Source organism: Oreochromis niloticus, linkage group LG18 (genome assembly GCF_001858045.2).
Source record: "Oreochromis niloticus isolate F11D_XX linkage group LG18, O_niloticus_UMD_NMBU, whole genome shotgun sequence".
NCBI lineage: Eukaryota > Metazoa > Chordata > Actinopteri > Cichliformes > Cichlidae > Oreochromis > Oreochromis niloticus.
Window position 1 is genome coordinate 19,651,230 of NC_031982.2, and position 18,835 is coordinate 19,670,064.

An 18,835-nucleotide genomic window follows, 5' to 3' on the forward strand; every position below is an offset into this window, starting at 1 on the left:
GTGGGGCTTCACACTCAGCCAAGCAAAGAATTCTCCGGAGCCTGTTTTGACATTCAAAACGAACAGGCAATGCCTGCAGATGTCCTCAGGCACTCAGCTTCTTTCTTTCTTTCTTTTTTTCTTTTAGCCATCAGTCATTGTTTCTCTATGCAGCGACCTTCCTCCATCAGTTAAGCAAGAAGTACTGTAGCTTCGTTCTCTTAAGCTGCTTATCTCTTCCACAGCACAGTCAGGCACTGTTAATCTTGTCTTTTGTCTGGGTTGGTCTGATTCCTCCCCAGGAAGGTTGTTAAGTAAACACAGGGTCTGAAACCTGTGCAGGCACGGGCAAAATTGCACCTTCGAGGCAAACTGCAACTTCAGCTTAATTCCCAACTTACCTCTTATTTACAATATTCTAAACAATGTTAGGAGTTCCTTTGTTTTGTGTGAAAACTGTAGATATTTATTCACTGACTGATATATTCAGCCAGTCATAAATTATTACTTTTTCTTTATTTTGTTACTTTCCTCAGCTTATTAGTATGTATTCTAACCCTGAATAAGTGCAGCTAACCAAGATGGTGAATCAGGGTTACAACAGTGTTGTAAATAGGAAGCAGAGTTACTTCCACACAGCAACTCACAGATTTCAGCGACTTCAGGTTTAAAAACCAAAGCAATTACTCAACTGTTCAAAAAGGTTTCTGATAACACAAAAGTAATAATGAATAACCAATCAGAGTTCAAATTAATTTTTAAATAAACATTCCTGTTAATTAAGCTAATCTTCCTAAATTATTTAAGTTTCATTTCTATTATTTGTCTTTATTATTTTTATTTTATCTTATTTTAATTTTGTGGAGGGTCGGGGTGAAATTGCCTTAACTGTGCATTTGTCCTTTACAAATGGTTAATGAGAGTAAATATGAACAAGGTCATTTGCATAACTGCCTGAAGGCAAACACACACACACACACATCTAAAGCACATACTGTTGTCATGTCACAGCTGTGTGGGATCTCAGACCTTAATGAGGAGTTTTTCCTCCAAACAGCTGAACGCTAAACTGGTCAAATGTAGTCCAAGGACAAACATGAGGCATTTCAGGCCAAACTCGTGTTTCAAGAATGCAGCAATTAAAAATTTGGCTCTGCTGAAATGTTTTGACAAGCTGAAAGCTTTGAGTTTGATTAGGCGTCTTTAATAAATGGACACTGAAGTGCTGCACAGTAAGTGAAGCTTTCTTTTTTCAACATTTGGAGTGCTTTCTGTTTCTCCTGCCCTCTGTTTTCTTCTCTTGCTGGCTTCTCTGAGACCACATGCTCAGCCCTCTGTCCAGCTGCCACCTGCTACCAGAGAGCCAGCCAACCACGGGCCCACGCGGCCGACCTCGGCAGATGTCACTGAGTGGACACTAGGAAGGGGGTGGGTGGGAGTGCAGGCAGAGTAACGGCAAAGAGCAGGAGAGTGAGGCCAAAAAGGGATAGGAAAAAAGGTTTGGCCTTGGCCATTATGTTTTGACTGACATCGACAAAGTAAAGCGTGTGCACATGTGTGCATGTATGTGTGTGTGCACGCATGGTGGTTTGTGCTACTACTGACACTGTCTAGTAGACCGAATATCATTATCATTAACAGGACAGATCACTGCAACTAAAGATTATTTTAACATTTGATATATGTGTCAGGTTTTTTTTAATGATTGACTTTAAATGTATGTTTTGTCTGACCAACAGTTCAAATTCTCCATATAATCAGTTTGCTCATGTGAAACAAAGAGAATCAGAAACACATTTTCACATCTGAGAAGCCAAAGTGAGCAAAGTTTGCACATTTTTGTAGAAAAATGAACGTTGTTCACATGAGATCGTGTAGGTTTTACCACCCAGTAAGGGGTTGTGGTTGGATGGAGCCTGGATCTGTTCTAAAATGTAAAACGTGGGTCATGCTTCATGTCTGTGATGAGAACTGAGCTGGGAAATTCATCCTGCATTTTAGGCTTGTGCAGCTTGATGCATAAACCCATATCCTTTCTGAAATATTTAAGCTAGTTGCACAGGGTGGTAGTTGATTAGCACTTTTAAATAAAGACAAAATTTGATTCACACCATCAGAGCACAGCAGTGTTTATTTGAAACATGAATGCATTTTCTTCAGAGACCTGTTACTTTTTATATTTTGGCTCTCTGTTGAGCTTGCTATTAGCACACAGGAAATAATCAATAACTTGAGATGAGAAAAACCATGACTGTGTGCATTTCCTCATGCTGCTCTTTTCTCGCCCCCTCTCTCTGCTTCCACAGATAATGGGGAATTCATACGCAGGGCAGCTGAAGTCTGCCCGATTTGAGGAGGCTCTCCACAACTCCATTGAGGCGTCGCTGCGCTCGAGCAGCGGGGATCCACAGCCCATCTTCACACAGCTGTACTTAGAGCCAGAGCCGTATCCTGGTAACATGGAAGGTAAGAAGCTCACAGGAAGCTGGAAAAAAATCAGTTTAAACTATATTGAGATCATTGGACAGCTAGTGCTTCAGAGACTGTTGTTTCATGAAAGCATCGGTCTTTATAACCAAAATACTACACCAGATTCTACATCATCAATGTGATCTTTTTTTTTTTGTCTTATGTTTTTTTGTTTGTCTTTTTTGTTTGTTTTCATTTGGGGGGGCATTTAAGGCATAAATTGAAGGGAGAAAAAAAAGCCTTATGTAGCATATATTTGAATTTTGTTGGAGGGTTCACTAAACACTCCAATTTTCTGTTGAAGTATTTCTTAAAACGTAGTGAATTTTTTAGTAAAAATAATCTTACATTTTTGTAGTTGATGTGAAGGCGAAAACTGGCGTAGCACTCCATGGCAGGGAGCACCCAGGGCACGAGCTTGTAAATGGCAACTCTTCCAACGATCTGGAGGAGCTGGAAGACGAAGACGGCTCGGACACCAGCAGCCCTCCACTTCCCTATCTGCAAGCTCCTGCACCAGATGGCTGCTGCACCCTGGATGGTATGACCTCCATCCATCCATCAATTCATTCTCTTCTGCTTATCAAATCCCACCCACCTGGGGCGATCCCACCTAGGGCCTTTCTGTGTGGAGTTTGCATGTTCTCACCGTGTCTGTGTGGGTTCTGTCCCGGTACTCCGGCTCAGTCCCACAATCCAAACACACACAGTTAGTGAGGTTGGGTTAATTAGTGATTCTAAATTACTCATAGGTATTAATCTGGCATGTGAATGCAAATGTTGTGAATTCATTAGTGTGATCTCAGCAGTGATGTGTTAGTTTGCTGTTCCACTTTCATTAAAGCACAGAATTTTTAAAAGAAGTCAGAAGTATTACATTTTTGTAGAAACTTTATTTGTTTATTATTATAAATATCTTCTCTTATTCTTCTGCTTACTTAAAAAAAAAATGTTCCTCCTCCTCATCTCTCAGGCTTCTGTCAGGCCGGGAAAGACCTCCGCCTAGTCTCCATAGCAACAGAGCCTATCGAAGTCCCAGCAGGCTTCGAGCTGGTCGGTGCCAAGTCCCCCACTGTCCCCGAGCACATCTTGGTGTGCGCCGTGGACCGGCGCTTTTTGCCTGACGAGAATGGGAAAAATGCACTTTTAGGTCAGTGTGTTCCCGAGCATTCGGATCAAGTAAACCAGGCAGAATTGACGTAATGAGCCAAGTTCCTGCTGAACTGAGCACGCTGTGTTGTTAGCTGGCACAGGTCATGCATTACCCTGTAAATGTTTGGGAAGCAATGTAATTGTTGCATTTTTGTTATGTCACTTGCAGGTTTTTCAGGAAACTGTGTGGGCTGTGGTGAAAAGGGATTCAGATACTTCACCGAGTTTTCCAATCACATCAACCTGAAACTTTCCACACAGCCCAAAAAGCAGAAGCACTTAAAATACTACCTGGTGAAGAATTCTCAGGGTGCTCTGTGCAAAGGACCCCTCATCTGCTGGAAAGGTAAATATACACTGCAGACTCCAGACTTTATAAGGATGCATGTAAAGTATATCAACTTTTATCTTGCACTGCATTTTTGATGAGTTTTTTTTGTTTGTTTGTTTCTTTTTCCTTCCTCTGTTTCTTAGACGGTAAAACGCGTCTGTTTCCCAGCAGCGCATCAACCTCCAAACCCGGCTCATCATCCTCTCTTAGCAGTAAAGAAAACGGAGGTGCCAGCGGACACAGCTCCTCTCCTTTTTCCCTTTCAGGTGAGATTATACTCTGCAGTGTTGCCTATGTTTTTACACAGCAGAGTTAAACCTGCAAGTCAGCAGCTGAAATTTAACAATAACTCAAGTAATTGCTTAATTTCTGCAATGCTAATATGTTGCATTAATTGTGAGTGTGTAAAGTTTTAGCTACCCCTGTTAAATAAGGTTGTTTTTCCTTTTTTTTTTTTCTTCTTCTTCACCGGATACCCTTCCTGACTCATCCCCAAAGGGACTTTTGTCTCCTCCTGGGAATGAACCAGGCATCTTAGGCGAAAATTTAAAGCACTACCCTATGATCGTATAACATGTAAAAATGGCTGTAAAATTAAAGCCAGTGAAGAACTCGTGTAGATTTTATGTATGTTTTTTTAAAAAGAAACACAGGAAGTTGTTTTATTACCTCCTTTTACAAAAAAATACAATACAAAGATGTTTCATGATGTTCCTCATTTAGGAGCCTAAATCTCACCCCAAACTCTAAGCCTGGCTTCTTACTCAATTTTTATTGTTTTGTTTATTTATGTATAATCATTATTTTGGCACAAAGACAGCAAAAGAGACAGAAACTGAGAGAAACTTGAACGATGTGGCTAAACTGAAAGATTAATTAGCACAGCAGGATGCTAAGCCCACCCAGAGTTTCATCTCCCCTACCCGGACATGGTTTGCTGTGTTTTTTGGGAGGGTTTTTTTGGTCCTGTCAAACTTCCGCTCAAGCAGATTGATCAGGGGTTCAAATTTAACTTGCAACATATCGAATACTATTTTAGGAAAAAAGAAAATGGATAGATAGATGTTAATTCACAATAAAATACTCTGTCACACTTTCAGGGAAGTTTATAAACTGTGTAAATAAGTCTGGACTTCAAGTCATCAAGTGTAGCATAATATCCTACTGATGAATCACAGCAACAGACCCTTGTTTACTTATGGTGCAGTGTGTTTTCGTCAATAGTAACTTCAAGCTGCTGGAAAGAACAGAAACATCTTCTTCTTTTGGCCGCTTCCTTTAGGGGTCACCACAGTGGCTCATCTGTAAAGTAATGACATTAATAATCACATGTCAACTTACATTTGTGTTAACTTAGTACACAATTTATTTAAGCCCATTTCCGTAGTCGCAGTGTCTCAGAGAAAGATGGAAACCACTCCTTGCTTCTGAAATTAAGCCTAGCTGCTGGTGTGAAATCGAGACTGTATAAGGTTGTTTGCAAAGTGTGACATTTCACCAACTCATTCGGAGGAATTTACACTAGACGAGAGATAAAATAAAGCTCTGGTTATTTATAGAAAGACCATGTTGACTCTTCAAGGAGATGTTGTTCTTCTTTGACCTTTCACAGCGAGAGCGCTTGTTCCTTCTATGATTGGAAAACCTCCTGGGCTTATAGTATTGATTTGTTCTTAACCTGGATGCTGCTTGTAAGCGTAGTTCTTGCATGTTAATATAGACAGCTGTGCTGCAGGGCTATGTATCGGCATTACTCTCGCCTGATATCTCGTGACTGCGACCTTCAGGTACATCCTTCTCCTTAAGAGGTTTTTGACACTCGTGCTTTGAAAGCCCGAAGGGTAGGATTCATAATAATTCACCTCACTGTCTCTGATTCAGGTGACTGTGTAATCTAGAGCAATTGATGAGAAGGACAGTTATGGTCTGTTAATAATTGTACAGTTGGCAGTTCATACTGACACAGATCTGATAGCTTGACATTTGTTTGAAGGCCAAAGGCAACAAAATGACCAATCACAGGAACGGTGTGTGTTAAAGCCACAATTCAGAGTTAACACAAACATTCGTAGGCAGTCGGTGGACAAGGGAACCGTGCATCAGTAGGTGCATAGTAGCTGTGTTTGGATATTGTAATGCTTTTGTTTTTATCTACAGATTCTCCACCTACCAGAACAACGCAAGCATCCTCTGTCTTTTTTGGGAACCAGGAATGTAGTTTCCTCAAACCACTGGCCTCCACACCTGGAAACAAGACTCTACCAATAGGTGAAGAGTTTGATTGGTACATTTATAGCTGTGCATATCAGTTTGTTCTGTATGTGGTAGGAAATAAAAATGTAATCTAAAAACTGTAGGCCCACCTACCTGATGCATCCATGCTTCAGTGCTGGAATTTAAAATTTAGCTCCTGGCAAAACTTTACCTTAAGCTTTCTGTGTAAAAAAAAAAAAAATAAATAAATAAATAAATAAATAAATAAAAAATTCATGAATGTAAGATTGATTTATGCTACAGACTGCTTAGAAACACACAGATACATGCATGTGCTTACTTACCAGTCAATGCTGGAGGAAGAAATGCTATAAGGACTTTTTAAAGCCTTGCTATCTATAGAGATTGAAAATGTGACGTCATTCAGGGGTAAAACCGCAAAGGATTCTGGGAACCCGTGGCAAGAGGTACTAGCGCACCCAGGCTTTCAATAGAGATTGACAGACCACGTGACTTTCCCGCATTGCATGCCGGGTACTCGTGGCAAAACAATCAAAGCAATGCATCAAACGCAAGCATTTGCAGCACTGCAAAACGTTCATTCTCCGGTTCCAATACCTCCTTGCTTTTTTTTTTTCCCCCAAAAAAAGTTATGTACAAAATGAAGGAGAACAATGCCGGTCCGTACAAAGACAGACTTGATGAAAAGTCAAAGAAAAGATACGAGGAAAAAAATCAAAGGAGTGAAAGGGTCAGACCCTTAGGAGCACACAGAGTGGACAAAAGACATTAGCGTGCTGCCCAAGTTTTACCACGCTCATATTTATAATATTGTTTATAATTATCACTATTTATGCACAATAAACAAAGGAGCATAGCGCAACAATTTCTGTTCAGCGCCAGACTTGCTTGTAACCTATATCACCAATTATGTTATGAAAAATGACGTATTAACTACTACAAAACACTGACCTTTGTGGGAATGCTTGGAGCAGACTAACATGTGAGCTGGAGTGTTCTGGGACGTTATATTTGGTCTTCGAATGGCTGCAATCCAGGCCATCCGTCGGCTCTTTGTTACTTCGGAAACATGGCTTGAACAATTTCTCTTCAACGACGTAATCCGATAACAACCGATCTCTTTACCCGTCGGCTTCCCGTGGCTGTCATGCAACCGGCTATTGCAGTTAATAATACAACAGCTTCTTGCCATTTTTTGTGTTACTTTTTATCGCTGTGTAACTGATTTCAATTGAAAGCCTGCGTGCACGAGTTCCCAGAATCCTTTGCGGTTTTACCCCTGAATGACGTCACATTTTCAATCTCTAATGAAATCAGTTACAGCCATTCGAAGACCAAATATAACTTCCCAGTCTGCTCCAAGCATTCCCACAAAGGTCAGTGTTTTGTTGTAGTTAATACGTCATTTTTCATAACATAATTGGTGATATAGGTTACAAGCAAGTCTGGCGCTGAACAGAAATTGTCGCGCTATGCTCCTTTGTTTATTGTGCATAAATAGTGAATTGTCCTGACACAATATTGCGTTTCACTTCTGTTATTACCACGGTACATTGACAAAAACGTATGCTTTTATTCACAGGATAAAACAGGTTTTTTTGTATCACTAATTGCCCAGTACGATTACAGCATACAATATTATTGTCACTGCTACATTTCTGTAATGCCTACCAGAAATTATTTCCACTACTAATTAATTACCATTGAGCTCAAAGGTCCTATTAATAAACGGTTAACGAATGTGTATTTATGAAGACGATTTGTGAGACTGGTAAACTTACCTTTGTTTGTACGATGGTCTTTCGTTCTACACGGTGCATTTCAAGGTCCTGTACCCATCCGTCGGTAAACTGTACCCGGGCTTGTGTATGTGTATGTGCTCACTCCAAGAACCGTATAATTATAAATATGAGCGTGGTGAAAGTTGGGCAGCACGCTAACATCTTTTGTCCACTCTGTGTGCTCGTAAGGGTCTGACCCTTTCACTCCTTTGATTTTTTTTTTCCTCGTATCTTTTCTTTGCCTTTTCGTCGAGTCTGTCCTTGTACGGTCCGGCATTGTTCTCCTTCGTTTTGTACATTACTTTTGTGGGGGGCAAAGAAAAACCAAGAAGGTATTGGAACCGGAGAATGAACGTTTTGTGGTGCTGCAAATGCTTGCGTTTGATGCAGTACTTGGATTGTTTTGCCACGGGTTCCCGGCATGCAATGCGCGAAAGTCTCGTGGTCTGTCAATCTCTATTAGCTCCTTTACAAGGTTGCTATATTGACAAGCTAAGGGTACGCATAGCAATTGATGTTTTTGTGTGTTGCATACACTGTGAATATGAGATGGGAACATGGCCGATTGCTACAAGAGTGCACGTATAGGAAATCAATAGCCTGCCGTTAGTACTGACTCATTTTTATTTATTGGTTACTCTGCAGACAGTTATAGTTGGGGAAATATTTTTATATTTGCATATCACTTGTTCATTTTTTCGTTATCCATTAAACTTTTTGTAGCATGCTGGCAGTTAGCCACTGTGCTGCAGGCTGAAATATCGCAACATGGCACCATTGTGTAAGGAGAGCAGGGAGCCAGACCAGCATAGCGACAGAAACTGGAAAGGCAGGAGCAGTTTTAAGGCGGATTATTGATGAAAGCACAAAGCTGAAGTTTGCAGGCAAGTTGGGAGTTAGACAAAACAAGACGGGAGAGCAGAGATCAGAGTCCACAAAGCATGCAAGTGGTCAGGTACAGGTCCAAGCAGGTCAAAACAGGTTGGGGATGATTCTAAACACACAAAGATAATCTAGAGATTGTAGCGTAAATGCTGCAGGAGTGGATAGAGGTGAACAGGTGAGATTTGCAAGCATGTAAGGTAGATTTGGTGTGTGACTGCATGCAGACTGACTTAAAGAGTAAAGAAATCTCAGTAGTGATTCATTCACAGACGAGGCTTTAGTTTATAGCTAGATGGCTAGAATGAGTCAATCAGTGCTTTGAGTTTAAACATTACACCAAAAAGAAGCCACGTGTCAGCGTTGTCATTGTGAGCTTATTAACTTGGTAATGTTGCAGTTTCACAAACTATTAATGTGTGTCTGTGTTTCAGTACCCACAGCTCTTCGGGTGAATGTGCCAACAAATAGCCTGGCTGTTGATGGGCGCCCTCCCTTACTCAGCCCCTCCCAGGTGTCCTTGGGGCCTCAAGGTCAGGCGTATCGCACTGCTGATTTAGGAGACAGTCCCGGTAGGATCCTTTCTGAGTACGTACTGTGTGGTATTTTTAATGATTTTCTGTATTGACATTTTTTTTTACTTGTCTGTCTTTAATGTTTAGTATCGTCTGCTATGAACTCTGGCCCTCCAAAGAAGCGCCACCGGAGCTGGCATCCCAGCTCGTTGGTGCCAGTCCCACCAACAGCTGTCCCCGTGCCAGCTATTCGGCCAATAGTTTGTTCTCCAGGTTTGTTTGTTAACCCACCTTCAGGGGAGGGGGGAGGGGGAGGCTGAGCAGTTTATTTTCTTCTGGGTTTTAAATTGATCCTATTATGCCATGTGTTGCCTTTTTTATCCATTAACGCTGGATTGGTGAGCATGTGTGTTCAAAGGAGTGTGTGCTGAGAAGTGTCTCCCCCCACCCCCCACCCCAATCCTCATTCCCCATGCCTCTGTTTGAGGATGAGTATGCACTAATGTCCCTGACACTCTCTGGTTGTTAAGGATGATTCACCCAGCATTGCCATGGTGATAGAGCTGGACAGTTTGTAGGGCAAGTGAATTAAAAAGAATTGCACGATTAGAGATTTCTGCCACATCGTGTATTTAGGCGAGCTGACAGAAATAATAAAAAGGCAATCTGGGCAGAAGGGCCAGAATGAACAGGGTCCATGATTGCTAATAAAATAACCAACAAAAATTGTTCTTTTGTTCCAGTAAATCAGCCACTACAGGAATTAGGATGTGCACACTTTTTCTCCATAAGAGGAGCATTATTAAATCAGTGTTGTGTTCTGGTGAGATCACCAGGATAAAGCTATCCAGCTGTATGTGTCTGTAAATATGAACATAATGTTATGTCTTCACTAAATGTCTCACATCCATCCAGTTTACATGTAAATATAAACATCTCTTTAAAGAAAATATACATCGCATGAGGAGCTTATTTTACTAATATTAGTCAATTCATTCAAAGTTTTCCCTTTAAAACAATCAGTCTTATTTGTATACAGGTTAGTGCAATTTACATATAATTAGCAGGCTGATAATAAGACGGCAAAAAGACGAGACCAATTTAAGACAAAGTTTTAAAAGTATCTCGTAAGTGCACTAAGAATACATCAGTGAAATTAAAAGCAGTTAGAAAAATGAGTAAAGTAATGACAAAGCATCATAAACTAGTACTAATAAACTAGAACAAAATGCTGACAAGAAGTCATTAAAGCAAGTGATAAATGAATATTCGATAAACTAACTGATTATAATCATTGACTTACTGATCCGATAGAGTGAAAGTCTGTGGTTATAGATACAATTAAGTAAATAAAATGAGTCTCTATAGAGCATCAGCAGTCAAAAAATTAGGCTTTAGGTTTATATTTAAAGATTTCAGTACATCTAGCTGCTTTCAGGTACGTCACCAGGCTGTTCCAGCGTTTCAGGCCCTGAAAGCTAAAAGCTGTCTTCCCAGAGGTTTTTGTCCTGCACTATGGAACAACTAACAGACTCCTGAGGAGCTGCGGGGACTTAATAGTTCTGACATTAAGAGACACATACTCTGAAGCATTAAAGTACAAAACAACACTGAGGAAAACACTGAGCAAAAATATGTTTTTCTTAGCTTCTGACTTGGTTAACAGGAACTGTGACTTTTTAAAAAATGTTTTCTTGACTCACAGCCAATCAGCGTGTTTCTGCACCCTTTGTTGTTATTGGTATCTCAGAAGCATTGTCTCCCTGTCAAACATGTTGAAACATCTCCTAAACTGTAACTGTGGCTAAAGTTTGTAGTGAAACATAATTGCTTTATCATCCTTAAGGACCGGTATTAGGAGTAGCCTCTCCTCAACCACCTGTAATGGGCGTCATTCAGCCCCAGCCTGTCACCATTGGAGAGACGGTCATCGTGCCCGACAACCTCCTCAACTCTGCAGGAGTCCGACCTGTCATCCTCATTGGTACCAGTTTTAATTCACTGATATGTTTCATCATATTAAACATCACCTTTCAGCGCATATAAACCCATTTTAATACAAATGATTGTATTTTTTTGTTTGCTTAAACTGTAAAAGGCAGTGAAAAATCTGTGTGATGCATTGTAGATAATTCATTTTTGTGGATCTTTTTAAATCTTAACCTGATTGAATACACATTCGTCAAGTTAATAGGTACACTTTGCTAGTACCAGGTTAGACGTCTTTTGTCTTCAAAGCTGCTTTTATTCTTATTGGCATGGATTCAACAAGGTGCTGGAAACGTTCCTCAGATATTTTTCTCCTTCAAGGTGCACCGTGTTGTTGTTTAGAGATGCTCGTCTGCATACCTTGGTTGTAACGAGTGGTTTTCTGAGTTTCTATTAGCTCGAAGCAGACTCTCTTCTTTTTTACTCAGACTCATACACTCACTGGATGGTTTTTGTTTTGTTTTTTTTTGTTCTTATTTGGACCATTGTTTGTAAACCCAAGAGATGGTTGTGTGAAAAATTCACACTTAATTTCTGTAGGTTTCTGAAATGCTCAGACCAGCACGTCCAGCACCCAAAAACCATGCCAGATTCAAAGTCACTTAAATCACTTTTCTTCCCCATTCGGATCAGTCTGAACTTAAGCAGGTGCCATGTTAGATTTTTTTTTTTTGCCTTAAACAGTGGAACACATGTACCTAATAAAGTGGCTAGTGGGAATAAGGTCTGCTTAGTTTTATTTATGTATTTATTGAATCTTTATTTAATTACAAATTCCCCTTAAGATTAACAACTATTTTTCAAGGGAGACCTGACCAAGACGGCAATGTTGCATCAAAGAAACAACTCAGTCAAAATAATAATTAGCTTCTTACAAAGTTTTACAGCTCAAATGTTAAATGTTTTTACACATTTTAAGTGGGCTTTTGTTTGTTTGTTTGTTTGTTTGTTTGTTTTTGTTTTTAGGCCATGGTACTTTACCTTACTTCTATGGAAATGTTGGGGACATAGTGGTGAGCCCCCTGCTGGTCAGCTGCTATAAGAGCAGCCAACTGTCAGATAAAACCCTGGAAGCTTTGGGCCTCAACAGCAGCCGGTTACTCAGCGTGGAGACGATGATTCTGCTCACTTTACAGTATTTTGCACGTTTAGGTAAGCAGCCTACACAATCACTGCTAGATGTATGTGTTGCTGAAATGATTCATTCCAGTGTTTTTAGGTTTTCATATTTAAATTTTCCTCTGGAGGTTCAGAGCAGATTCCTCTGAGGGAGGAGCTGGAGCAGATAGTCTTGAAGGCCATGCTGTGCTGTCCCGGGGGACCTGCCATCTCCCCCCTCCAACTACCCTGGCTGGCTCGGCTGGAAGCGAGTGTCTCTGGCGGCAGCGTCCAAGTGGTGGTCACAAACAACTCTTTGGGCGAAGGCATCTCTGAGTCGCTGCGCTCTCTCGCTGAGAGTCCTCATCAACAGCAGTGCCTGCCAACCTATGTGGTCATTATATGTGCCTCTAAGATGAGTGGCAGCGAGTTCTGTGTGATTGTGTTGGGTGAGTGTCATCTTTGTGGCGAAACTTGTGTGGGATACAATATCTAGACTGAACTCTAATGTAAATTTACCTGTTGGATTCAGGAAAGTATCAAGCGAGGGCCTTAGCAGAAGGGATGCTGACAACCAATGAATTTCTGAAGGAAATCAGCTACGAGCTCATCACGGGGAAAGTCAGCATCTTGACATCTCATTTCAGAACCACCTCTCTGGGTAAGATGAGTATCCATACGTTGTGTTCATTAAAATAATCTTGAGAAAAATACTAATTTATTGTCTTTTACTAATCATTTTTGTCTTTACTAGCAGCAGAAGAACAGTTACTGAGCCATGTTAAAAGTGAGCATGATCAGCAAATGCAACGGTGTAAATTAAATAAAGGAAGGCCTGTATTTGTCTTAATGTTGTTTAGAATTGAGATAAACATCAACTAAAAGCTTCACTGCTAATAATAAAAAGCACGACGGTGGTGGTGACACATTCACTCTGATATGCTTGATACTGAGTGCACAGCCTGCTCCCGTCCCTCGCTCTGTGTGACTGTGGTGACTGCTTGTTTCCAGGGGACAATCTCGACAAACAGCTGGTGCGATACCAGCGCAGGCGGAAAGGACAGGTCATCCAGCCCTTTCAGGGCGATGTCACTGACAACATCCACTCCCAGGAAGCTGCCAGCATGTCACCACCATCAGACTCAGGTTAGACCGCTCTCATGCTCGCTGTCAAAGTCAGTTTTTAGCAGGCGAAGACGAGGCAGCAACATCTCTCTAAATCAGCATGTGGATCTTCATTCAGTGTCAATGTTAAGTCAGGCCAGTGTCCAGAACCAAATCAGTTAAGGTTAGTTTGATCTGGCGACCCACTTTATGTGTTTTCTGGCCCTGTACCTCATCCCACAACGAGCCACACCTCTTAAACTTTGAACTCAGTCTTTTTTTCTTTTTTTTTTTAGTCCCATTATCACAGGTGTATAAAATCAACCATGTAGTCTACCTTTGAAAAAACTGTGAAAGAATGGATTTTTTTAGATTGTTATTGCGGGGTGGGTTTCTCACCAGCGAGTGTTGCTCTACACTTATTTTCCTTTTCGTTACCGTGTGTGTGACTAATCTTACTGCACAGTTTAATTCATTCTGAACTGGATCTTGTCTCTTCAGATTCTTTTCATCTCGTTTTAATTTGTTGACAGAAGGGTGGCTACAGTACAAGTGCAGGTTGAGGTGACTGCTGTTGTGATTTGGCACCATTTAAACAAGATCGAAATTAAATTTCATCATAGTTTGTTTTGGGGAGGTTTGTTTAGGCAAGCAGTGATACTTTGCTGTGGTTAGGATCTGCTTTTCACATCTCTGTAAATCATCCTGGTGCTAACTTTTGTGTTCTTCTTGCAGATCTTTTTACAAAGGGCTTCCAGATCTATCCGGCCCAGCTTAATGTGGCTCGTAGCCTTCTCTCTCAAGTGTGCTCCATCGCGGATTCAGGGACACAGAACCTCGATTTGGGGCGTTTTTGCAAGGTGGACTTTCTGGTTTTGGTCCCACCGTCTCACATTCTGGTCCACCAGACGGCACAACGCATCCGACAATCAGGTGTGTACAAAACCCAAAGGAAGAACTGTTGTTGTTTTGTTGCAGTGCTGTATGAAATCCTCACTTTTTTGCCTTAGGTGTACTTGTGGACCTGGGTAATGAAGACCCCTCCACGGCCCACCTGAAGTCAGACAAATACGTGGTGCGTCTTGATGGTGATGTTCACGCCAAGATGGAGGCCTTCATGAAGAAAGTCAAACAGAACCCCTACACTCTGTTTGTCCTCATTCATGACAACTCGCACGTCGACCTCACAAGGTAAAGGCGTCTCCGACAGCACAGATTCTCCCATTCACAAGATTATGGCTCACTTTGTTTTGCTCTGCTGATAATTTAAAGCAGCCTTTAAAAAAAAAAAAAAAAAAAGAAAAGAGTTATGACTGCAGGCGCAGCCTTGTCTTTTTTAAACACTGATTAAAATTGAGAGAGGAGAAGACACAGGAGAGCTACCATAACCTATAATTTTGGTGAAAGGTGGGCCAGATGATGGGAGATCTGTTTTTTCTTTTATACTTTCTACTTGTGTTAACAAATTTAAGTAATTCCACCTTTACACCGCTTGACTTTTCAAGCTAGTTCACCATTGAAGAGAAATGTTAATGTTGCAATGAAAGCATGAGAGTTTTGCTAAAGTTATTGTAAGAATTTTTCTTTGCTCATGCAAATAATAAAGTTCAGTCATGTGAAGACTGTCGACGGCCAGTAGGTGCTGTCTTTTCTCATTGTGGCGTGTAATTTTTCAACAAAACACCATTTATTATTAAAGTTCTTTTTAATTACCTTTATTATCATGATGGGGAAATGCTCAATGTTTTAGTCTTGCTGGGCGTCACCCAGTGAGATCCCCTTTGCAAAGATTAGAAACATGCAAAGCTGTAGTATATTTTAAAGTCTTTTGCTTTATGCTACATGTCAGTTTCAGTCTTTAATTTTAGTCAACTATTATAACTTGTCTTTCTTTTTTTTGTTTTGGGGTTTTTTTTCCTCCCAAGAATTTTTTCTGTTATTGCCAGAATACTAAAACAGATCACTTCCTTTTTCCCAGAGGGGTTTATCTTTGGACCGACCTCCCACACGTCACCCAGTTAGACCAGCATACAAAGCTTTTTGCACAAAGTTGTTATTTCAAAACCATGTTGAGTGTTATTAAGTGCTGTGCTAGGATAATCATAGTAAGTAAAAAAATATCCATGAATTCATTCAAACACTTTCCCCACCCTGATCTATTTTCAGTGCCCTGTCAGGCTCGGTGTGCCACGGGGAGCTGCAGGGTTTGGCTGACCGGGTGGTGAACTGTCAAGAAGTCTTAGATGCCATGAACCTCTTGGTCCTGCAGGTCAGCTGTTTCCCTTACACTCTGCAGACGCGCCAGTCTCGAATCAGCATCCACAATGAAGTTCACTGGCCGTCCACCGAAATTCTGGTGAGAATGTCTGTTTTGTTTGTTTTTTAACACAAAAAAGTTTCTTTAGTTAGGAGTTACACAGAATGGTCTACAAAACACCACAATAGGCAGTCACTGGAATGACAAATACTAATTTCTTATGTGAATTATATATCATAGATGACTTTACTGCAGCACACAGGCATATTTCCCGTGCTGTGGTTTAGCTACTCCCCCTGCTGTGGTAAAACTGCAGTTACAGTTTTTTAGACCTTTTTTAAAAGGGTTTAAAGTAACTTGAGCCTCGTGTTAAGGAGTTACAAGTCAGAGAGAAAGGGAACTAATATATTAGAGAACACATTAGGCTCACTTTCATATCCAGTATTATATACGAGGATACTTACTCCATGTTTTGTAACTAGGCACAGTGTTTCAACAGTGTGCAGTGTGGTGTTAACAGTCAGGACACATGGTCTAAACCGATGTTGGTATCATTGTCGTCCAGCAGAGGGAGCAGTTTCCTGAAGAGCTGGTGTACTTTGGCCTGAGGGATTACAGCAGATCCCTGCAGTGGGGCATGGCCAGTCCCATCCTGCGCTATGATGATGCGTTTGAAAAAATGGTTCACACTCTGCTGGAAAGGTAGGAGTGCGGTGAAACTGATGAATCAAACATGAGGAGTTTTGTATTTACTGCCACTGAGTAGGTAACGCATAATAACTGTAGACATTATAATCAGTTAAAAAGCTCTGATTGTACCCCCAGACATCCCCACCTACACAGCATGGTGATCCGCAGCTACCTGCTGATTCAGCAGTACACTGAGGCCATGATGGCTCTCACCTCTTCCCCGTCCCTGAGGGACCACATAACTCCAGAGACCCTGGCCATGGTGGAGGACTTGATCAACGCCCCTAGCAGAGAGGGCTCCCAGGGCCGCGGCCACATGCTGCTGGTCCGTATCCCCTCGCTGCAGCTGGCGATGTTGGCCCGAGAAAGACTGGAGGACGTGAGGGACAAGCTGGGACTCCAGCTGTGCTTCGCAGTGCTGCTGGGAAGTCCTGCGTCTGAGCTCAACCTGCACAGAAATTTCACCAGTCGCCTCAGGGTGAGGAAAAAACCAGAGTCCCACGACTGATTTCTTTGTGTGAAGTGTGTTCTGCTGAATGTTTTATTACAATATATTTATACAGTGTTACTGTGGCTCATGGGATCCATCTGCGTTTTTGCAGATCAGTCATTATCAGGGACTTTACATTATTCTGCGAATCTGTGGTGCGCTTTTGTACAAGGAAAAATTCTTTTGCCTCATAATTTGTCTGCATGATTAAAGTCTCATGCATTTTTTTGGTTTGTTTTTAGTTTTTATAAATAACCTGTAACTGAAGAGGGTAGACTTTGATTTTCATCTCTTTTTGTCAGGCTTGGCAAGGCTGTGAGAATGAAGACTGGGTGCCACACACCTATGAGGATCTGGAAGGGCTGCCCTGCATCGTCATCCTCACGGGCAAAGACCCTCTTGGAGAGACTTTCCCCAAGTAATATCATACTTCATACTGCCCTAGTTTATAACATGGCTCATGTCTGTTTGTTTAACATAAAATGTAGCAAAGATCCTTTTAGCTCTTCTCTAAAACTCTTGTTGTCTCCCATCAACTCCTTTGTGCACTTCTAGGTCTCTGAAATACTGCGACCTGCGACTGATAGACTCCAGCTACCTGACTCGTACAGCCCTGGAACAGGAGGTGGGTCTGGCGTGCACCTACGTATCCAGGGTTGTTGTCCCTGAACCAAAGAAGGCTATGGCCCCTCGGGAATCGGATGCGGAGAAGGTGGCCACCAGTTTGAATGATGGAGATGAGCTGGAAAGACCTCAGAGCAACGGCAGCGCTGCAACCAGAACCTCTGGTTAGTGTGAATTACTGTCATGTTGGATTAAAGGAAACACAGAGCGTAACTGATATGAGCTTAACTCTAATTGATTTCTGACTACAGTAAAGCAAGTTGACCAGTATACATGGGTACTGTAAATGAGCGTGGGTCATAGCTTTCCTCTGTAGTTGTAGGAATGAAACATGTGAGCACTTGTTAGTTACATATATGTGCGGGTGTGTCTTTCATATTTCCCTCAGGCTCTTTGGCGGAGAATGGAGTCAGCTCATCTGATGTTGCAGACTCTTTCCAGAAACCCTCCACTTCCACCTCGCAGCCTGAAGGCATGGTCACCATAGACATGGGAACATCAACACTCGGAATTAAGCAGGAATGCGACTCACTGGGAACCCCGCTCTCTTCCGACCCTTCGAAAGCCTCCAAGGCTCCTCCATCCCTCTACTCCAGTTCCTCATCTCCCTCCCCCTCACCATCTTCCTCCTCCACCCAGAGGCCCAGCCAGTCCACGCAGTGCGATCGCGAGCCCACGAGGGCATCGCCGCGCACGGTCATCTTGTCGCGAGCGGCTTACAATCTGTTGTCGGGGGAGTCTGGGAGTCAGCTGAGCTCTTCCTCGCTGCTCCCTCATGCAGACGTGGCCTGGAGCAGTCCGCTGAGGCCCATTATCACTCACACCCTGCAGGGGACGGAGCAGAGCATGTACTACCGCCAGTGGACCATCGCGCGGCAGCATCATGCTGATTATGAAGCGCCGTCTGTGCCGCATCCACGACGCATGCTGCTCAGTGGACCCCCACAGGTAACAAATCTCGTGTGAAAATAGTCACAAATAAGAAAAGGAGTAACTTGATTTAAAAATAGAATACGGAGAATTCTTTTAAAAAAAATTTCTTTAAATTTATTGACATCCATATAAATTTATTCAGTGAATTATTCATCTTTCCTTTCCTTCGCTAGGTGGGAAAAACTGGTGCCTACCTGCAGTTTCTGCGTATCCTGTTTCGGATGCTCATCAGGCTGCTAGAGGTCGACGTGTATGATGAGGATGAAGAGGAGGAAGGTGAGAATCATAGGGATTTCTTTATTTTTA

At 41.8% G+C, this 18,835-nt stretch overlaps 1 protein-coding gene across 10 annotated transcripts in view; it reads left to right on the top strand.

The window, feature by feature from the left end:
• Positions 1-18,835, top strand: part of greb1l (GREB1 like retinoic acid receptor coactivator) — a 46,023-nt gene that overhangs the window by 19,624 nt on the left and 7,564 nt on the right. For 6 of the 10 annotated variants that reach the window (XM_019347647.2, XM_005476451.4, XM_019347648.2 and 3 more), the window contains 23 exons: positions 2,286-2,445; positions 2,807-2,989; positions 3,422-3,598; positions 3,770-3,946; positions 4,075-4,197; positions 6,089-6,199; positions 9,264-9,401; positions 9,492-9,617; positions 11,191-11,328; positions 12,300-12,485; positions 12,581-12,880; positions 12,964-13,092; positions 13,186-13,218; positions 13,443-13,577; positions 14,271-14,468; positions 14,546-14,726; positions 15,702-15,891; positions 16,358-16,494; positions 16,618-16,960; positions 17,275-17,390; positions 17,528-17,760; positions 17,985-18,544; positions 18,703-18,805. In XM_019347647.2, coding sequence (XP_019203192.1) covers positions 2,289-2,445; positions 2,807-2,989; positions 3,422-3,598; positions 3,770-3,946; positions 4,075-4,197; positions 6,089-6,199; positions 9,264-9,401; positions 9,492-9,617; positions 11,191-11,328; positions 12,300-12,485; positions 12,581-12,880; positions 12,964-13,092; positions 13,186-13,218; positions 13,443-13,577; positions 14,271-14,468; positions 14,546-14,726; positions 15,702-15,891; positions 16,358-16,494; positions 16,618-16,960; positions 17,275-17,390; positions 17,528-17,760; positions 17,985-18,544; positions 18,703-18,805 — 4,174 coding nt within the window. In that variant the 5' untranslated portion in view covers positions 2,286-2,288. The remainder of the gene's footprint in view (positions 1-2,285; positions 2,446-2,806; positions 2,990-3,421; positions 3,599-3,769; positions 3,947-4,074; positions 4,198-6,088; positions 6,200-9,263; positions 9,402-9,491; positions 9,618-11,190; positions 11,329-12,299; positions 12,486-12,580; positions 12,881-12,963; positions 13,093-13,185; positions 13,219-13,442; positions 13,578-14,270; positions 14,469-14,545; positions 14,727-15,701; positions 15,892-16,357; positions 16,495-16,617; positions 16,961-17,274; positions 17,391-17,527; positions 17,761-17,984; positions 18,545-18,702; positions 18,806-18,835) is intronic. The other 4 variants (XM_019347650.2, XM_019347649.2, XM_019347652.2 and 1 more) reach the window with 4 other exon arrangements.